Below are 21,151 nucleotides of genomic sequence, written 5' to 3' on the forward strand. Positions count from 1 at the left end.
GCAGCAGTCTGTGCTGCAGGCATGCTTTGGCTTAGCATCAGGCTTTGAAAGGTATGTTCAGCAGCAGCTCTTGGTCTCAGTCAAGGAGGGGAAGTACACTTTTGCATGGATTCTCTCGAGGAGGTGTGACTAAACCAGGGGGGAAAAATTAGAAGCAAATTTAAAAATCCCTAAACCACAGCCCACACCCCCATACCAACCAACCCATTCAGCCTCCCCCCACTCTCCCCAAACCTGTATGCTTTCTGGAAGTGCATCTGGCATGGGAGAGAACCCAGTTTAGTCCTTTTTCTCTGGAACAGGAGATTCCTGTGTTCCCAGTTGCAGCTGTTTAGGGAAGCCTGCTGCAGGTATCTGTAGGGTGGCGATAGATAACCCTTTGTGTGAAGGAATACAGCCTCTGTTACAAGCACACAGCTTCTCTCTGCACTGAGCTCTGAAAGTGAGAGCACATCTTAGCCCTTGATGAGAGGGTGATGGACCCACATGACTCTCACTAGGTTGCTAATGCTGCAGCTGTACAGGACTTCTGCAAAATGCTCAAAGTAGCTGCCCTCAAAACCTTACAAGCTCATTCCTATATGCCCTGGGGCAAATTTTTTCAGTCATAGGAAGTCCTGGAGACACTGTTAATGAGTTCAGCTGAGGAAATAGCACAAGAACTGTGGGATAGGTTCACTCTTTTCTTGTGAAGTGTGAACTGGAGTGTATGCAGAGGGTAAGGAGGTGTGGTAGTCATCTTAACAAGGAAGGACAAATTTAAAGCAGGGGTGAGGTTGTACTGACTTGGAAATGAGAGGTGGAAAGTGGAGGGGGAGAGCCACTGGAAAGGCAGGTCTTAGTCTTTACTCCTTTCATAACTGTGGGTTTATAAATTAGTAAGTATCAGGCTCATGTCAGTGACTGTAGCTACAAAAATAAAAAGGGAGTTAAATATTTACTGATACTAATTTGAGGGAAGACTGTTTCCAAGCAGTCTTGCTCTTCGATTCTTGCTTCTGAACCAAATTATCGGCATGTTTGGGGCCAGAAATAGCTCATGTATTTGAGTGACCTTTTCATTTCCTTTGCAATTTTCTGAATGTGCTGTAATGAACAAAGAAAGCATTAAGAACAGGCATAATGCAGAGATTCTTGCATGTTTGCAGTGGACCAAAGAGCTCTGGACTTCTCTGGGTGTTACACAGCACAAACCTGCTGTGCTATGTAAGATCCCAGGGAGCCAGTCATGGTTCAGATTAAAGAGGTGGTTTCTCTCCATGTGATGGTAGCTCCTGATACCTTTGTAGCAGTGGGCTTTCTTGTTCTGTGTTTTTAAGCACCTAGCACAGTGTGGTCTGATTCCTAGGCTCTGATTTCTGCCTCCCTTTGCCTTGCCAATGCTAATGAGGCAAGAAGGGCTTGTGAAGGGCATTTTTGCCTGGTCACATACCTGTCTGAGGCAAAAGTTTGTCCTTTGGCATGCACTCATGCTTCCTGTCTGCATCCCTCCCCTTGCAGTAACTTCCATAGTGAGTACAACAACAAATTGTTTTGTATGGATGTAAAAAAGCAGGTGCTAAAGACAAGGGGCTAAGAAATGATGTTTCATTGGATGAGGGAAGGAGGAAGAAGTTGATGAGGTCAGTGCTTTTTTTAATAGTGGAGCATGAAAAGATCCCACAACTGAAATCTTTTATATATATATAAAACCTTTTCTTCCTGTGTGTTTTGCAAGAAATAGTTTCCATACAAGGCTCAGGAGAGCATGCTGTAAGGAAGCACATGGCTGTCATTTATTTAAAAGGAAAACAGCCTCAACATTCAAACACAAGAACACAGACCAGATAGACCTGTGGTAGCTGCAGCCTTTACTGCCAGTGTTTATGCTATTTAAAGACTAGTCCTCTCCAACTTGATTCTAGTGATACAACAGGCTTGCTTGAAGTCTGCTGGCTACTTGTAGGCGAGGAGAATAAGCCCAGTGTTGCTGGGGATAGGCCTGGTATTTGTCAAGTCAGCATAATTGTATCACCCAACTGATGGTAAGCCAAAACCCTTCCAGAGGGCTTCTAGAGCTCTGGTGTGACTGCTGGTGAACAATTGCTTATGCAAGTCACCTGTTCAAAGCACCCTGCAGTGTGTTTTCAAAAAGAAGTGGTGATTGTTAATCACTTCTCTGAAGTTCTTCAAGACTGGTTCATTTCCCTGATAACCTTTTTCCTCTCATACCTTTTTTTTTTGCTGTCTTATACTAGTGGAAATAAAAAATGCCTGAAGGACATGGGGATTTAAGCATTTCTTTTCCAAAGAAGCAGAGGATTCCTTTTTGCCTCTTGAAAGGAAGGTGTTTACAGACCTTAGGTTAATCTTGACATCTAAAAAAATAATTCCAACCCTCTCAATATTGATGATAGGGGAACAGCAATGTTCGTGTCTCCTCTTCCAGTCTCCTACTTGGTTTTCAAAGGCTTCTGCAAAGTCTCAGAGCCTGGTTGGACATTATGCATCTTGTGTGGCAGTATCTTTCATGTTACTGGCATAGGTCTTAATTCACTGGTCTCAAACCTTTTGCATTTTGTGTGTAGGCCTGGGTGAGCACTCATAAAAGTGAACTTGGATTTCTTTAGTTGCTTTCTAGGTGAGTTTTGTAGCCTGCTCTTAGAAATGTGCAGTGGGTGTCAAGCACTGCTGCACTCTGAAATTACTCAGCACTGGTTAGGCCACACCTTGAGTCCTGTGTCCAGTTCTGGGCCCCTCAGTTTAAGAAGGGCTTTGAGACCCTTGAATGTGTCCAGAGAAGGGCAACAAGGCTGGGGAGAGACATCGAGCACAAGCCCTATGAGGAGAGGCTGAGGGAGCTGGGGTTGTTTAGCCTGGAGAAGAGGAGGCTCAGGGGAGACCTTAGTGCTGTCTACAACTACCTGAAGGGAGGTTGTAGCCAGGAGGGGGTTGGTCTCTTCTCCCAGGCAACCAGCACCAGAACAAGAGGACACAGTCTCAAGCTGTGCCAGGGGAGGTTTAGGCTCGAGGTGAGGAGAAGGTTCTTCAGTGAGAGAGTTGTTAGCCATTGGAATGTGCTGCCCAGGGAGGTGGTGGAGTCACCATCCCTGGAGGTGTTCAAGAGGGGATTGGAGGTGGCACTTGGTGCCATGGTCTAGTAGTCATGAGGTCTGTGGTGACAGGTTGGACTTGATGATCTTTGAGGTCTCTTCCAGCCTTGGTGATACTGTGACATGGGCCTCACAAAGCAGGTTCTATTCTCTTCACGCCTTTCTTTGTTCTCAGGAGTCCACCCTGCAGTTAGGAAGTCTGATGGTCAAGCTTATTTTCTCAACAAAGAAAGCAAACAACAATTTCAGGTTAGGCATCTTGCAACTGCTGGCATTGCGGGCCATCTCCTGCTCTGCTTCTCTCTTTGCAGGTCAAAGTACCTGCAGTGCTTGCAGGGAATCATTTAGTGTTCCCTTGATGATGGGGGTATTGAGGGTGTACCCATCACCTCTACAGAGGCCTCCCTGCTGAGAGTCTTTTTGCTTCTTTAAAGTAGTAACTTTTAAATGTTTTGTGATACGGAGTTCTGAGATTGAAACTTGCTGTTGGTCTGGTGGCAAAACCTAACAACTTTCTTTGGTCAGAAATAAAGATTTCTGAATAGGGTTGCTTCTTCAAAGAGCTGAAACTCCTGCCTGGTGACACCTGTTTCATAGCAAGTGTGGCCTAAATATAACCAGCTGCTTCAGATTCGGTTTGTTTGCATGGAAGTTGTGAAGGCTGTTGATACCTTTGATGCAAATAAGCCGTGGCTGTGCTTGGCAGAGAAAATGAGTCTTACCCTTCCTTTCTCAGAAGTAACCTGTTGGGGCTCTGTTCTTCCCCGCAGGTGGTCCTACCTTCCAAAAGAGACGGTAACAGTGTGTCACAGGGAGTTCTTTCCATTGCAGGGGGGGGTCTGAAGCAGCCTTTGCAGTGATTCCCAGCAGCTATACTCAAGCACCGCTGAAGAGTGTGATTAGGAGGTGGTGGGAAACCTGGAAAGGGAAGTGGAGGCTGTGAGTCTGTTGCTAGAGACCAAGGAAGGGGATGTGGCTGTTGGAGAAAGGGCTTCTAATAGCCATTGTGCTCTGTAGTATGCTGCGAGGAGGGTGGTTTCCTCAAAGTGCACCTTACAGCATTCTGTGAAGCCTTTTATTTTCCATGATGTGTGCTTCTCTTTGTCCTCCTCCCACATCCCTCTGCTTGTGAAACAGTGGCTCTGCTTCATGGGGAGAGTAGACCCTGAAGTGCAAAGGGAGACAGAAAAGATAGTTGTCTGGAGGCAGCTGTTGCTTACATCTGTTAAATGCCACATCCAACTCACACCAAAAGGAGTTAATATGTCTAAGTGCCGAGTTCTATACATTGGACACAACAACCCCATGCAGTGCTACAGGCTGGGGTCAGAGTGGATGGAGAGCAGCCAGGCAGAAAGGGACCTGGGGGTACTGGTTGATAGTAGGCTGAACATGAGCCAGCAGTGTGCCCAGCTGGCCAAGAAGGCCAATAGCATCCTGGCCTGCATCAGGAACAGTGTGGCCAGCAGGAGCAGGGAGGTCATTCTGCCCCTGGACTCAGCACTGGTTAGATCACACCTTGAGTCCTGTGTCCAGTTCTGGGCCCCTCAGTTTAGGAAAGATGTTGAGTTGCTGGAATGTGTCCAGAGCAGGGCAACAAAGCTGGGGAGGGGTTTGGAGCACAAGCCCCGTGAGGAGAGGCTGAGGGAGCTGGGGTTGCTTAGCCTGGAGAAGAGGAGGCTCAGGGGAGACCTTCTTGCTGTCTACAACTGCCTGAAGGGAGGTTGTAGCCAGGTGGGGGTTGATCTCTTCTCCCAGGCAACCAGCACCAGAACAAGAGGACATAGTCTCAAGCTGCACCAGGGGAGGTTTAGGCTGGATGTTAGGAAGAAGTTCTTCATAGAAAGAGTGATTGGCCATTGGAATGTGCTGCCCAGGGAGGTAGTGAAGTCGCCATCACTGGAGGTGTTCAGAAAAGGATTGGTTTTGGCACTTGAAGCCATGGTTTAGTTGTCATGAGGTTTTAGGTGTTAGGTAACAGGTTGGACTTGCTGATCTCTGAGCTCTTTTCCAATCTGTGATTCTCTAATTGTTGAGCAAGTTTCTGCTACTATTATCAGGCAGTTTGCTTCTCTCCACACACAGGTAGCATTTGTAGTAACTAACACTTGGCTCTCTGAATGGGTTTTACTTAAAATGTTTGGCCTTAGAGGGAAAACAAATTGGTAATACTGAAAGATGGAGGGAATGGATTTAGCATATTGTTTTGATTTAGACTGCAAAGGCAGAAGGAGAACAGCTTTGGTGAAGATGAGCATGACTGTTGGCTCTTGAAAGACTGAATTGCATGGCAGATTGACAGAATGGGGAGCGGTGATAATGGAGTCATAGAATTGTTAGGGTTGGAAGGGACCTCAAAGATGATCTAGTTCCAATCCCCCTGCGATACAGGGACACCATGGGACTGGGTGAATATTCTTTGAGAAACTCACTTGAAAATAGATAAAACAAATATGGAAATCCTCTGCTGTTGAAAATCATTTTCATTCTTCCTCTTGCAGTTTGGTGTATTTTGTGTATTAATTTTTGCTCTCCTCCTAAGTTCTCATAGTTCATCTTTTTGTGCTGCTGCTTGGAGCACTGTACTACAGGTAGAAAACACAAAGAGGATGACTTTTAAACTAGCTTGCTTCATATTAATTCTAATAGCTTCTATTTAATAAATTCATCCTGAGGGAACCCAGTCTCCAGAGATGGGGAAACTGCTTGAGGATTATTTGCTGTGGCAGGACCTTCATATTTATTTGCAAAATGTCGGGGGGGAGGGGGGAATAATTAATAAACTCAATCTTCCTTTAAAGGCAGTTGAAGCTGGAGTTAGTTGCTGTGCTTTTCTCAAGAGGCTGAGTAGAGGTCACTGGGAATTCTGTGCTAGAATTATTTACTTTTTGCTTGAGAAATAGATTGAGTATACTTGCACAGGATGCTTGGAGAGGCATCAAACCCCCAAGCAAAACATGGGGCTGACCTGTTTCCCTAATGGATATGCTATTCACTTAGCTGCTAGCAACTTGGTTCCTACCCTGCAGATAGAGAAGTAAATGTACCCACTCCAAAATACCATTTTTAGGGGGAATGGGGAAGGATCTTCTGCTTCTCAGCACTTGGTGTGCTAGAGGAGCACGGAAAAGAGGTGCCTGGGACAGCATGTTCCCAGTCTGTTGACATATAAGCATGCTGGAGAAGTAACAAAATGCAGAAATCCAATGAAGGCACTGTACTGTTCTTGCCGGTGTTTCTTGGGTGCTTGTTGGGTAGCTGGCCCATTTAAGGGTGGAGGATTATGACTAGAGCCAGGCAGGAGGTAGCACCTGGGAACATTGTGCTTGGCTGAGGGACAGCAGGCAGTATGTATGGCTTTTGGGGAAGCAGGATGCTTCATCTCTAGCTGTTGGTCCCAGTGGCAAAGAGGCTGTGCCTGTGGCTTTATCTGGAACTTATCTTTGCACACATGAGTATCAGGAGGGAATCTGATCTTCGGGATGGATTTCCCTGGAGTTTTGAGGCAGACTGGACAAAGCCTAGCTGTGCTTTTGCAGTCCTGGGTGGTTTAGTGAGTAAGTCAAGGTGTGAAGCAGAAGGTCAAATAACCTGTATCTTCGAACTTCTGGGTATATCTCCTTCTGACCTAGCACTGGCATGTGTGTGTGATTCTTGCCTGCATGCAGCAGCACTTTGTAGCCTTTCTCACTCTTGTATGGAACTGTAAGTTTTGCTGCCAGACCAAGGTGCAGGCTCTTGCCATCCTGCTTTGTACAGCTTTTCCCACCCCCCTTCCAGTTTCAACCTCATTTGACTTCCTCTAACTAGGCAAGCCTGTGTTGCCTTTGGCTGTTTTGGAGTGATCTCACCCAGCTTTCTGGCTTTTAATCTGCATGGAAACCAGGATGCTCAGAGCCCTGATTTAGGGGAAGGTTTTAGACCCAGAGTATCTTTATGTATAGTACATTATTTCTGCCACACTTCAACATGCATTGAAAATGGAGCTGGTTTTAAGGAGTAAGAAACCTGTGCAGTTACTTGGCCCAGCATGTTGTACAGCCTCCTTGCCTAAGTTAAAAAGTGTTTCCATGGACTACAGGCTTTGGCAGCAGAGGTGATCTGGGAATTTAATACCTCTCCACAGCCCCTGCTTCCACTGGCCTCAGAACTGTATTGGTGTAATGACCTGGTTTCCCCAGCAAGCTCCTGAAGGTTGCACCCCCATTGTGCAGGGGATGATCAGCCACAGGGTGGGTGTGGGAACAGCAGCATGGAGGTGTTTAGTTACCAGGAGCAAGGAGACATCTATCAGCCAAGATAGTAAATGCTTGGATGGTGGAGGGGCTGGCCTCAAGCCCAGCTGCCTCTGCAAAGGGGAAGCACTGACGTACAAGGGGCAGACCAGACTATGGGTCACTGTGGCACTTGCAGAGTGAGTCATGTGGGGTGGGAGCAGGAGGCTGTGGATGTGCAGGTCAGAGTATCCTAGGTCTCACCTCTAAGTTGTTCTAGTTTCAGCAAAGAGCATTGATACAGATACTGCTATTATTATTTTCACTGAGGCATACATAGGTGAAGTCTAAATGTCACTGAGTCAAGTGAGGGAGAAGTTGAAGCTTTAGTGTTCTATGAGGTGCAGCTCACAGGTTTTATTTACTGTGGGGTTTATTCTGCAGACTGAGTTCTCTACTCTTCCTTCTGCCATGCTGCTTTCCCATAAAAATGTAATGGTGGAAATCTTTTAATGCACAACCTTTGAATGGTGATTGTAGGGCTCAGGAAACCAATTTTCTACCCTTTCAGAAAGGGAACTGTCCCGGGGATTGTCCTTGGAGTGCCTTGCTGCCTCATGGTGTCTGTGCATGGCTCCTTGTGACAGCAGTCCTTCTTGGAGTTTCTCTCTGGCCTGATGCTCCTCGCTTCTGCTGCTCAAATTAGTCTATAATTACAACTGATCCCTTGTTAGAAAATCAAATTAAGGGAAGCCAGTTAGGTGATGCTGTGGGGGTCTTCTGCATGTGTGCCCTTTCTGAGCTGCTAATTGTGAGAGTGATTTAAGAGGAAGGAAGCTGTTAGGATTTCGATTTCCCACCCCTTCTTGCAGCCCTTGAGTATTGAATTTTGAGATTAATTTATGGCATCTTGCCTAGAGTCTGTGGAGCCTGCCTAGGCCCCCTTCTGCAGCCACTTTTGAATATGGCCTCCCAGGAGCTGGTCTGTGTGCAAGCAATGTGCTCCTTGTTCTACAGTTTCAATTGCTAGGGGTTTGAATGATGATGGAAAACTTGGAGTTTTCCTTTTTCAGTTGTAGGCTGGTAAGAGTGATGTGGTTGGGCTCTGTGGGGTGAAACATGCCCAGTGCCACTGTGTTCACTGTCACAGCGATGGTTTGGGGCAATGCATGTACATCTGTTGTTAGTACAGTGCATCCTGATGAGGAAAAACAATAGGAAATATCTTGGGATACTGCTACTAAAAAAGAAAAGGGAAGTAGTGAGCTTATAGATACAAAACTGAGCCATGGTGCTAAGGCTTTATGAGTTCTCACTGAGAACTACTAAACTGTTGTCTGCTATGTTAGAAGCCCAAAAGCAGTCTGAAAGTCAGATCCAGGATTTGCATCTGTGTGCTTGGATTTATAGATTTTATTTTTTTTCCCCTCAGTTTGGTTGTTAGAAGCTTTCACAGGACTAAAGGGGCAGTTATCTTTCTCAGAGGTTTTTTTTTGTGTGTGTTTTTATCTTTGAAAAGACTTTTGTGCTGACAAGCATCCAAACATCAAGTATTTGTTATCCTGGGAGGCTCTGATACCACTGCGAGAGGTCCTGGGTTGGACCACTAGATGGATAAGGAACTGGCTTGATGGCTGCACCCAAAGAGTGGCTGCCAATGGCTCCATGTCCCAGTGGAGGCCAGGGACAAGCAGAGTCCCTCAGGGATCAGTCCTGGGACCTGTCTTGTTCAACATCTTTGTGGGGGACATGGACAGTGGCATTGAGTGCACCCTCAGCAAGTTTGCTGATGACACCAAGCTGTGTGGTGCAGCAGACACGCTGGAGGGAAGGGAGGCCATCCAGAGGGACCTTGACAGGCTGGAGAGGTGGGCACAAGCCAACCTCATGAGGTTCAATAAGAGCAAGTGCAGGGTCCTGCATCTGGGTCGAGGCAATCCCAGGCACAAATCCAGGCTGGGCAGTGACTGGCTGGAAAGCAGCCCTGAGGAGAGGGACTTGGAGGTGCTGGTGGACGAGAAGCTCAACATGAGCTCTCAGTGTGCACTTGCAGCCCGCAAAGCCAATCAGATCCTGGGCTGCATCAGGAGAAGTGTGGCCAGGAGGGCAAGGGAGGTGATCCTCCCCCTCTACTCAGCCCTGGTGAGACCCCACCTGGAGTACTGTGTCCAGTTCTGGAGCCCCTATTACAAGAGGGATGTGGAGGTGCTGGAGCGTGTCCAGAGAAGGGTCACAAGGATGATCAGAGGGCTGGAGCACCTCTCCTATGAGGACAGACTGAAGGAGTTAGGGCTGCTCAGTCTGGAGAAGAGAAGGCTCCGAGGTGACCTAATTGTGGCCTTCCAGTATCTGAAGGGGGCCTATAAGAAGGCCGGGGAGGGACTTCTCAGGATCTTAGGTAGTGATAGGCCTAGGGGGAATGGAATGAAGCTGGAGGTGGGGAGATTCAGGCTGGATATGAGGAGGAAGTTCTTCCCTGTGAGAGTGGTGAAGCCCTGGAATGGGCTGTCCAGGGAGGTGGTTGAGGCCCCATCCCTGGAGGTGTTTAAGCCCAGGCTGGACGAGGCTCTGGCCAGCCTGATCTAGTGTGGGATGTCCCTGCCTATGGCAGGGGGGTTGGAACGAGATGATCCTTGTGATCCCTTCCAACCCTGACTGATACTATGATACAACATATTTATCACAGAGACCTTTCGATGTAAACTGCAATGCAAACAGTAAGTCCTGGGCAGCAATTGTCATCAACTCTTGGAAGTGGGTGAGTGGATGTTTTCATCTCTGGGAAACTTGATCATGAACTTGAGTTGTGTCTCACAGCTGTGATTTTAGGAATAAAAGTATAGGTATTTATTTTTGGACTGGTTCACTAAGTTTATGTACAGAGAGAGGGGGAGGGCTTTGAAAGGAAAAAAGATTTCCCAGTTGGATATCCTCTTCAAATGGCTGTGCTGTCTGGTGGTACTGCAGCTGTGTGTCAAGTAAGCTGATGCTTTTAGCCACATCAGTTGAAATGAAAGCACAAGTGGTAAGGGCGTGGAGAAGCACATTCTGGTAGTGGGTGAATGTAAAATAAGTCTTTACTGTACTTGGGCCTTGTGGTGCATTGCCTGAAACAAATTAACATAGCTGCATAAATGAGGAAAGCACCCTGGGTATACCAGGGGCCTTACCAAACCATTGCTATCTTGAGAGCCCTGTTCTTGCTGCAAGTAGCATTTCAAGCTTGTATGGGGTTTCAGGAGGTTCCTTCTTTGCACAGCTTTTCTTTATTCTCCTTCCCTGAAGCCATTTTAGTTTACTGAGTTTTCTTTTTAAGGAGTTATTATTTTTGGAAAGCATTCTGGAACATTGTGTGCATATGGTCCTCTATAAATGTGCTGTTGTACTGATTAAAGCTGGAAGTATGAAACCTAGCCTTTCTGATGCAGTGTGGCAGGGGAAAATGCTGAAACAATACTTTCCAAAGGGAGTGCTGTTCTAAGTATTCAGAAAAACCCCAAAACACAAAGTGGGAAAGATTTGAGATGTGTTCTTCACTGTCCCCCAGTCTCTCTCTTATGCATGGCAGAGATGCCAGTATGCTTACTAACGAAATCCCTTAAAGCAGGTCCAGCATTTATGTTTTCTTAATAAATGGTTTCTCTTCAGTCAGTGGTGACATGACCCCTTTGCTATAAGCAGGAAATTGGAGTTGTGAGCATTAGCCTTTCCAACTGTCCACTCTGCCCCTCTGTAGCTTTGCTTTTCCTTCCTGTTGGTGCCTGGATGTTCATAGCCTGCTCATAACTAGCTTCTTCCTTATTTGGAAGGACAACTGGATTTTGATGTCTTATCTTTCCAAGTAAAACAGGAGAAGTTTCCAGTAAAAGTCTGTGACTTTCGAGGAGCTATTTGGGGAGCTAATAATATGTAGGGCTTTATCGCAGACTCTCAGGCTTGCCAAGACAAGGAAAATTTGAATGATTCCCTCCTGTCAAATCCTCTGGCTGTGTTTTGTGACTGGCATGGCAACTACAGTGTTTGGAAATGGGGAAAGATCTGCACAGCACTGAGACAATTTGTCTCTGTTTCCAGAAGCGAGTGATATTTGAAAGAATGAAAACTGGGTCCTAGAATAAGCTCTGCTGTGGTATCCTCTTTGCTGTGTCACAGGATGGGAAATCAAGTCAGTCAAACAGAAAACACTTTGAGTTAAAGGCTGTGGTGTGAAACTGTATTACTCCATTTCGATCTATCAGAGTACCTTACTAACAGACAAAGTGTCTGATGTGGTTGGTCCTGAATAGAATTAACCAGGTTAGAAGAGACCTTTGGGTTCATTGAGTCCAACCTATCATCCAACACTGTCTAATCAATTAAACCATGGCACCAAGCACCCCATCCAGTCTCCTCCTAAACACCTCCAGTGATGGTGACTCCACCACCTCCCTGGGCAGCCCATTCCAATGGCCAATCACTCTTTCTATGAAGAACTTCTTCCTAACATCCAGCCTAAACCTCCCCTGGTGCAGCTTGAGACTGTGTCCTCTTGTTCTGGTGCTGGTTGCCTGGGAGAAGAGACCAATCCCCACCTGGCTACAACCTCCCTTCAGGTAGTTGTAGACAGCAATAAGGTCTCCTCTGAGCCTCCTCCTCTCCAGGCTAAGCAACCCCAGCTCCCTCAGACTCTCCTCATAGGGCTTGTGCTCCAAGCCCCTCCCCAGCTTTGTTGCCCTTCTCTGGACATGTTCCAGCAACTCAACATCTTTCCTAAACTGAGGGGCCCAGAACTGAAGTATGTTTTTTGGAGGCCTACTCTGATGTCTTTGTTGAAGAGGGAATTTACTGCTATAGTGCACAAATAATGTTTATAAGGCCAGTGTGGCTAGCTGGTTGGTCCCTAGATTTTTGGGCTTTTTTCACGTGCCATGCCGAAGGATGGCCATTTAGGCTGTAGGAGATGCAAATCTGTGAACTATGGCTGACAATGATGTAGCAATGAACTTTTAAGAAGTGTGGAGTGACAGTATACTTGCTCTGGTTTTCCCTGAGGGATCCTGGAACCCCTCGTGTCACAGACTTGCTTTGTATGGTGAAATAATCCATTAGACATAGCTTCAAAACACCAAACACTCTAGTGATTCTCAAGGGGATACTGCATAGAAAATTGTTGGGGCTCAGGAGTCATGATCTGACTGAAGCGTTGTCATCTTTCTGGTGCTTCTTGGATGTGCACAAGTGTATTTTAAGGATGCTTCAGGCATCATTATCATTGGTTAGGTCATCAGTAACAGAGGAAGCTGGCAAGTAAGGTGTCCTACGGAGCAGCAATATGTTGAGGCTCTTGTTAAGCTTAAAAAATGTCCTGTGCTTTACACTTGGCAGAGGAATGGTAAACCATTGAGGGTGTGCATCATCCAGTGATACTAAATACCACCACTTTTCCCCCATGGCAACCTTACATCTTCTTTCCACCCTGAAAGGTCTCTTCCTTCCTTTATTCCTTACCTCTAATGGGACTGTTTAGGTTGAAGCTTATTTGGTCCACTGAACCTGCTGTGCATTTATTACCATGTGGGCTGCAGCACTGAAGAAGCTCATAACCAAAGTCTTGCACCTTACTGCTAGCATGGAAGGGAAACAGATGGAGGAAGGAAGTGGTCCCTGCCTTTAGCTCATAGAAGAATATTCTCTGCTTGTCTCAGAAGCAGCATATCACTTGAACAACATCAAGTGAGATAAGGAGGTAAGCAAGGGAGGAGTGCAAAAGCATGATCTTGATGCAAGCAGGACTTTAGACCGTGATGAGAAGGATAGAGAGGAGGAAGTAGCTGGGGAATAAGCTATGCAAACTAACAAATCTTGCAGGTTTATTCACTTGGGGTAAGAACGCTGGCGTGACTTTCCAAGTTGTACAGAACTGGTTATTAGTAGTGAAAAATAAAGTTTCTTGGCTTAAAGCATTAAGTGTGCATTAGTGGGCTTGTGGAGGGATGGGCACATGCTGTTTATCAGAGATTAAAACAGAGTTTCAGAGTTTAGCCTGGCCAACAAGCTGCATTTGGAGCAAACTCTAGTGTTTCCTCTTGAAAATGGGATTTCTGCATCACCAACAATTGCACTGCTGCCTGAGAAACCTTCATGAGTGAGAGGAGATGAGAGCTAAATCCAGGTATTTGTGCCAAGCTTTGTGTCACAGTTTGTGAATGAGGAGGGAAATGTACCAATTCAATTCCCACTACAAGTTGCAATCAGGTCTTGGTTGCAAGAGGATGTGCCCTGATTCCAGTGCCTGGAATAAGCAGGTCAGTCTGCCCTAGTGATTCCTCTCTTTAGCAGGGGATATGTGCAGTTCAGCCCTCTGCTTTATTTTGTGCTTTGCAGAAATCCTGCATTTTTATAATTCCAGGACAGTGGTGTAAAACAAATGTACCAAACATATATGTTCTGAATCATCTGGTTAGTCTGCATGTGTGTTAGGAGTGTTTGCATGGGTTGCTTGGCTCTCCTTATTTCCTGTCTTCCTGTTCCACCTTTTCTAATTATCGTGGATAATTGAGAGCTGGCTCTAACGAAAACTCAGATGACTAAGATTTTTCTGAGCTGCCTGCAGGTAACTTTGAATGCTTTGTTGTTTCCTTGTGTTTAGTTAAACTGAATTGAGGTGTGAAGTTATCCCAAAATGTTTTCAGAAGCTTTCAATTAAACTGGTTTAGCTACAGAAATAAGTAGCATCAGGGATTTCTTTCCTCTGCTGGAACTTGATTTTTCTGTTGCTTTTTTTAAGCAGTCAAGAGGATGGCTGGTTTGGGTTTTTTTTTCTAGCTTCACTACTCATTCTACACAGACAAAATAAGGATCCAATACAACCAGCAGCTAAGGGTGAAGGTTGAATCCTCTGAGTCACACTGCTCACATTAGGTTCCACCTGCAATGTGACCATGAGGCAAGAACAATTCTTGTGCTTCACCTTTTAAAAAGCATGCTGTGTACCTCCATCACTCATGCCACTGCTGAGAGCTTTGCTGTGTGTGTGTTCAAAAGCAGGCAAACAATTTGAGTGTTATTCTGTGAGGGGGAAACTAGGTGGATAAAGCGATGCGGGTGAGGATAGCTAATTTTCTGTTAGCAAGTTTCAAGTGTGGTATTTGAAAGCAAGCCAGGAGCCCTTCCAATCATACTGAACACTTCCCTAAAACTGTGGAGATTCCAGGTTGAAGGCCTGTCTTCCACCATTGGTGACACAGGGCATAGATATAACTGGTGTCTTAAGCAATAGAGAGCCTCAGACTGTTTCACAGAATCATGGAATTGTCAGGGTTGGAAGGGACCTCAAGGATCATCTACTTGCAACCCCTCTGCCACGGGCAGGGGCACCTCACTCTAGAACTGGTTGCTTAGAGCCACATCCAGCCTGGCCGTAAACTTCCAGGGATGAGGCTCCCACTATCTCCCTGGGCAACCTGTTCCAGTGTCTTGCCACCCTCATGGTGGAAAAACTTTCTCCTAATAGCCAGTCTGAATCTACCCATTGCTAGTTTTGCTCCCTTCTCTCTAGTCCTATAACTACCCAACATCCTAAAAACTCCCTCCCTAGCTTTCTTGTAGGCCCCCTTCAGATACTGGAAGGCCACAATAAGGTCCCTTCAGAGCCTTCTCTTCTCCAGATGGAACAGCTCCAACTTTGTCTGTCTCCATAGGAGTCCTCTGATCATCCTTGTGACCCTTCTCTGTTTGCCTGCCTCCCTCACATCCCATGTCTTTGGTGCAGCAGAACTGCCGAAATCTGGTTCTCTTCCATGTCCGGAGCATGTGACCTTCTAAAGAACACTTTTCCATGAGGACCTAGGAGTCCTGCTGTGAGGAAATGGGGGGAAAAAACTGGAAAATGAGTCATAGTCCTGGGAAAATGTAGACATGCTTATGAAGGGATCTGGAATCAAGGGAGAGGAGTTGGCAGCTTCTGAAGGTCTAGAAAACCAATGGCAGAGGTCCCCAAACAATTTATCTTAGGGAAGAAAACCCTCCTGCCATATGTGAGTGTGTCATCTTTGGAAACTGCTGCTTGTGGTTTAAGAGCGAGCAGGGAGTCTGCCCTGCACGGCTTCAGGAGAAGCTGATTCCTGCTTCAGAAATGAACTACTGAATGTGGTGTGAGCAGGGCTGGCGAGGGGCACAAGTGCTGAAGCATCACTGGAAAGGTTGCTTGATGACAAGGCTTCAATGAAGGAAAGAGCTGGGGATGGCAGTGAGTGACAGGAGCAGTGGGTACTTCCCTTGTTCATAGCATTCTGTGAGAGGCTGCGTGGCTAAGTGACTTTGTGGCCACAGAGGACAAGTTACTTTCTTAACCCTATTTAGTGGGTGTTTTTCAAAGTGCACGTGAAAAATAAAGGAAAACATACCTCTGATGTACTGTTAACATTGAAGAATCTCCTCTCCCTCCTTACTGTATTATGCAAAGTATTATCTTTGAAAACATCTCTGTTTGAACTTAAGCCACCCATAACCCTTCAGCCTAGGCTGTGGTACGTGGAATGGGTCTGAAGTGTCCTTGCTCCATATACTCGTGCTACTGTCTGCTTCTGCCTCATTGTTTCTAGGATTTGGTAAAGAAGCCAGTCCCTTCCTTACTGCTTTGATTCACCTGAACCCATGAATTGTTGAGCTCCCTCCCTGAGACTCTCTCTGACATGTGTGCGCTGTGCAGTGCACTCCAGTTAACTTCTGGAGGTGGAGGCCTGATGAGTTGTTATGGAAGCTGCTTCCTGCTGAGCTGTAGGTCTAAGGAATGTGCTAAAACAACAGTCAACTTTCAGAGAATTGAATGTCTGTCTAAATAGCTTCCCAACCACCAGCTCCCCTCTGGGAAGAAAGGATATCTTCTTATCTAGCCAGAATCTCTTTCATCTTCTAATTTTGCCAAGGAAAATTCAAGGCTGGGAACAAGTTTTGTAACTTGGGTGAAGCCCAAGGGAGGATCCTCACTGGCAGTACCTGTGCCCATTGTCTCCTAACAATTCTGAGGGGTTTATCTGTGCTGTCTTCCACTGAGTGGTTTTGCTGCCTTTTTTGTCTCCTTCAAATCCCAAACTGAATTAAATAAGCTTAGTGGGATGTTACTGTAGGTATAGCAGCAGTGAATTGCAGCATTCCTTGTTGGGCAGCCCTGTGCCATGACAGACAGGATTCCTGGTAACCTGGGACTCAAGTGCCTTGGTAGCTGAAAAGAGATTGTAGAACGATTTGGGTCAGAAGGGACCATGCCTGACTTGATAAGAAGGAGAAACAGCACTGTGTTTTGGAGCAATCTATTAGCAAATTGAGAATAAGCAATAATCGTTTTCTAAAGAAGATATTCTTTCAGGTGTCTCTGAGTTGGTTGTTCAGCCAGCATGGGACTTCCATGTATAATCTTTGTGAGAGGAAAATGCCTCTGGGGCAAGGCAGCACACCTCAGATGGCTCAGCACTCTGATAATTGTGTGCCCTCTGCACTACCTCTCCTGGTTGCTCCTGTGTCACCTGGCAAACAATTCCAAGGCCAGGGAAGGCCACCTTTAAAAGATACCTTGGAAAGACTTGCAGAGTTTGTTATACTAATCAGGCATCATTAAATTGGAATGGGGAGGACAGACCTGTCTTGATCTAATCAGGAGGGCCATTTGCTGAAGATGGCTCATTGTTTTGTCAGAGCTGTTATTAGGTGTAGAGCAGTGAGTCTTAGGAGAAAAAAAACAGTCAGCTGTGGGCCTGGAGTGTAGATGCTGGCCTCCTCCAGTTGAATGTGAACCTTAGAATCCATGCAGATTTGACTCGAGAGGCAAGAGCAGATTTACAGTCTTGTTGGCCTGGCTTTCTTTTGGTCTAATTGTTGCTAAAGGAATTTTAGCAGGTGAGTGATAAAGTTTTTACTTCTTTCTGCATGGCAGGACTTTGAACAAAGCAGTGTCTCCTTGTCTGTGGGAGGCAAGAGAAATCTATAGGCTGTGCTACAGGTATAGAGTTGGGATAGCTTCTCTTCTCTCCCTCCATCTCCAACTGAAGCAAGAAACAGAGCAGACAGTTTATTGTAGCATCAGATCCAGACTTGCCACATGGCAGTTTAAATGTCATCTTGGAGTGACATGTCAAGGTGGGGGTGTGTGCAGACAAAGATTCTTTGATGCAGACTAATTGACTTGAAAGACACAAATTTTGAAGGTAGCCCTTTTGTGATGTAAGTATGAGCGAAGTAGTGACACGGAGCTAAGGAAACTCTGTTTTCACTTGTATGATTTCCAGATTTAATTTCTCTGTATCCCCTTCCATAATGCAGCTGCCTTTTTCTTTTTTTTTTTCTTGAGTAACTGGAAATGTGAGTTGTGGCTGTTTGAGTTGTGTGTTTCTGTGGTCGGTGCCGCTGTGTTAACTTCATCCCCCAAAGTACTTAATGATCTGAAAGCCATCCTCGCTTCCCTAATAGCAGGAGCACTGGGCAGGTTTGCTGTGTGTTCTCACACGGTTTGAAAGGGTGTGAAACCCACCTCTGCACCTCCCTGACTCATTTGGAGTTATCCAGCAGTTTTAAATTTCTATGGGGATCTCGGCCAAATAAAGTAAATCTAAAACACAATAAACAAAAATCCATCCAGTATGAATATCCATTTAACTGAAGAGGCTGTGGCTGAGCAAGGCTTCCCTCAACATCAAAAATAGTCCTGTGGCTAAGTGTGAAGAAGCATGAGTTTCTGTGATTTTTACCGTGACAGAAGTGTTGAAATGCCCCAGTGCGGCTTTTTTGTTTGTGGTGTCTGTTGTTGCTTTGCCTTGGTGGTGTGGGTTTTGTGGCGGTTGTTGTGGTTACTTGTTTGGGTTTTTTGACTCCATTGCTTACCTCCTTCTATCCCAGTTTCTCCTTCGTCCTTTGTAAAAACAGGACACACAGATTTATAGTCCCAACTGTCTTTCATGAGCGTTGGAATTCATTGAGAGTTACCGCTGGAGGTCTCGTGGAGTAAAATTGTGCTAAGCTGGTGTGCCGTGCATTCTGCTGGCTCTTTTTCTTTCCCTGCCTTTAGAGAGGGGTTTAACTTCGTGCTTTCTTGGCTTCCCAGCTGTGCTTTGTGCCTGTGTATGAGTCTGGTTTTGCTGTGACAGTGCCTGATTGGCTATGGGTGAATCCCTCAGTCCTCAGGTATGAGCAGTGTCACATCCTGCAGTTTTAATTGCTGTGCTCTGTGCTGTCAGAGCATTATACCTGAGGTTTGCAGGCTGTTCTACATTCCTCCTCAGAAGCGTGTGTTTGCCTGCCTGCCGGCTGCCTGTCAGGTTTGCTGTATGTCTCCAGGTGGCTGGAGAAACATTTGATTTATCTTAGCTATCTAGTACAGTCTGCTGGGTCTTGTAGACCTTGTGAAAGGTGGTAGGAGTGTTGGAAGGCTGGCTCTCTAGAAGTGATTTTGAAACAAATTCTCCAGATGCTGTATCCTCTAGGGTTATCTTGAAGGGGAGGGAAAAAAAGGCTAAAATTAATGGTAAGCTAGGCACTCTTCACATCTGAAATACTAGAGGGTGAGTGAAAAGTTCTGGTCTCTATAAAGCAGCTTCTTTTGGTATTTGTTACATGGAAGACTGCCTTCTCTGCTCCTGTTGCTTTTTGAACTATGAATACTTGGTAAGGTTCCTAAATGCTGGAACGTGCAAAACGCTGCTCTGGTTTGTTTCTGAATTGCCCTGAGTTTTCTTCCCCTCCTCAGACATCCTAGGTGTTTGGCTCCACACTTACTGATTCTTTCTCTCTTTTTGTAGACTGAGGTGCTCCTGATCAAGCAGATCTTCTGAGGATTTCCTTAAAAAGAAACTTTGGTGGTTGAAAGATGTGCCATGGAATGGTAGCACCGAAGAGCAACACAGGATCGTCACTTGCCTTGACTAGCCATGGGTTATTCCTTCTGCTAGTTACCTTTGGTACCTTTGTCTTGGAAGCAGAGGCCACAGGTAAGTGGAAACTGCATATGCTGCAGGGAGAGGGAGGTGTGTAAGCATGGATTCCCTCTGTTTTTGTGGAGAAGTTGGTGATGGTCGATGCAGTTGTGCACATCTTTTAGTAATCGCAGGAAAGATTCCATCACTGCTTTGTAAGCAGAAGGCAGTGTGTGGATCAGACAAGTCTTGTGTATTAGTAAACAAGAGCTTGTGCTTTGCCTGTCACTTTGATTCTCCTGGCTTTTTTCCCTTCCAATCTCATCACTTCATTGCAGCTGTGAGCACACTGGACTGTCCTGAGCAGGGACCATGTTTTGGTTGAGTAGGTTTCTCACATAGACACTCTTATCTGTATTCCCTGTAGAAACTGCTCCTGTGAAGTAGTTTTGGAAGCACAAACTGTCTTCGTTTCTTTGTGCAGCTGATGAATCTGTTCAGTGTTCCTTTGTGCGCTGTCTTTTGACATCTCAGCACCTGCTAAGTGCACCCCTCTCATTTGGATACTTTTGGCTCCTCTTTCTGACTTCTTAATGATTATCTGATGGACAAGTGGTGTGAATAATGTAAATAGCAGGGCAATGGGATGATATGTAAAATCTCACCAAAGATGAGGGAATCTGCCTTCTAGAAATGGATAGAAGACAACATGCTGGATATTCAGAAGGTAGTGGATGATGTGAAATATGTGCTTTTTTACCTAGTATACCCCAAAATGTGTTGTTTCAGTGAAGCCATGATGTAGTTTTTTGTCTATAGAGAGATGCCTGGCCATAAGTGGCATGGGATGGAAGGAATAAGTTTGTATCCTTTTACAGAGGGCTTTGAAGGAGGTTAGTCCCAAAAAGACATGTAAGTTTGACTTCAGCATCTGTTGCAATGTAGAACAGTAGTGTGGCTTTGACAACAAAAGCTCAGTTCTCAGTAGAAGTCCTATATAAATAGGACTTTTGTGGTATATGAAAATGTCCCATGACCAATGCTCACATCAGTGAAACTTGAATTGGCCTCTGTGTTGTAGAGTAGATTGTGTTAGCTGCCAGATGCACACAAAGGTGAGGTGATCCTGTATGGAAAAGTCTGCAGGTGCTGGAAACTGATAGAGGAGGAATTAATCTCCTCTTAGTGCTTCTGCACTGCTTGAGTTGGAAGAGAGAAGCTGCTGACATCAGGTATCCCAGGCTTGTATGTCTTCCTGGCCTGATTTTTGCTTTGTAGGTAATGAGGAGTTGGGGAACACACATGGGAGGGATGAAGTGACAAGAACAGATAATGAGAGTGGCAAGGAGCTAAGTCTTTTTAAATCTGGTCTATCCTTCTTGGGTTTTTTTCCAGTCTTGCTGTTGGTAGTGATCATGTCGTCACTGCCTCATTTCAAATATAGGCCTGTCAGATATGCCTCCCAGCCTGGAGCTGGAGTGCTCTATCCTTGTCTGAAACTCCCATTGCACACTGCAGCACATTCAATTGAGTCTGTAATCAGTATGCAAATGCCTGGTGTTGCACTGGGTTGCTGGATGGGGAAGGGCAGTCACAATACTGGCAAGCCCTTTTTCGTGTCATTTTTTTGAGGTATCCAGTCACATTAACAAAAGCACTAGTTAAGCATGTCAGAAGGCCTGTGAGTGGTTCTGCATTGTTTCCCTTCAGTTTCCTTTTCCTCCAGGATCTGAAACCAGCTGTGGTAAACTGATGAAGGCAGATCATCAGCTAAATAGGATTATAGTGGCTAGGCATGAACCATTTCCTGCAAGGGAAGTGAGAATGTGAGTGCGTGTGGAAGGGAGCCCAAGATTACAGCAGGGGGCAAGACATGCAGGAGAAAAATCCTGGGGGAGGGGTGCTTCCATGTACAGGTTTTCTGAAGCTAGGAGGTAGCAACCCAACTGCCAATTGCTGAGAG

At 45.8% G+C, this 21,151-nt stretch overlaps 1 protein-coding gene across 5 annotated transcripts in view; it reads left to right on the forward strand.

Annotated features, from left to right (window-relative positions):
- Positions 1–21,151, forward strand: part of SUSD6 (sushi domain containing 6) — a 106,373-nt gene that overhangs the window by 33,813 nt on the left and 51,409 nt on the right. For all 5 annotated transcript variants that reach the window (XM_068162103.1, XM_068162106.1, XM_068162102.1 and 2 more), the window contains one exon: positions 19,075–19,263. In XM_068162103.1, coding sequence (XP_068018204.1) covers positions 19,143–19,263 — 121 coding nt within the window. In that variant the 5' untranslated portion in view covers positions 19,075–19,142. The remainder of the gene's footprint in view (positions 1–19,074; positions 19,264–21,151) is intronic.

The sequence above is a fragment of the Melanerpes formicivorus genome, unplaced genomic scaffold (genome assembly GCF_026170545.1).
Source record: "Melanerpes formicivorus ecotype bairdi unplaced genomic scaffold, bMelFor1.0.p_v2 SCAF_62, whole genome shotgun sequence".
NCBI classification, from domain to species: domain Eukaryota; kingdom Metazoa; phylum Chordata; class Aves; order Piciformes; family Picidae; genus Melanerpes; species Melanerpes formicivorus.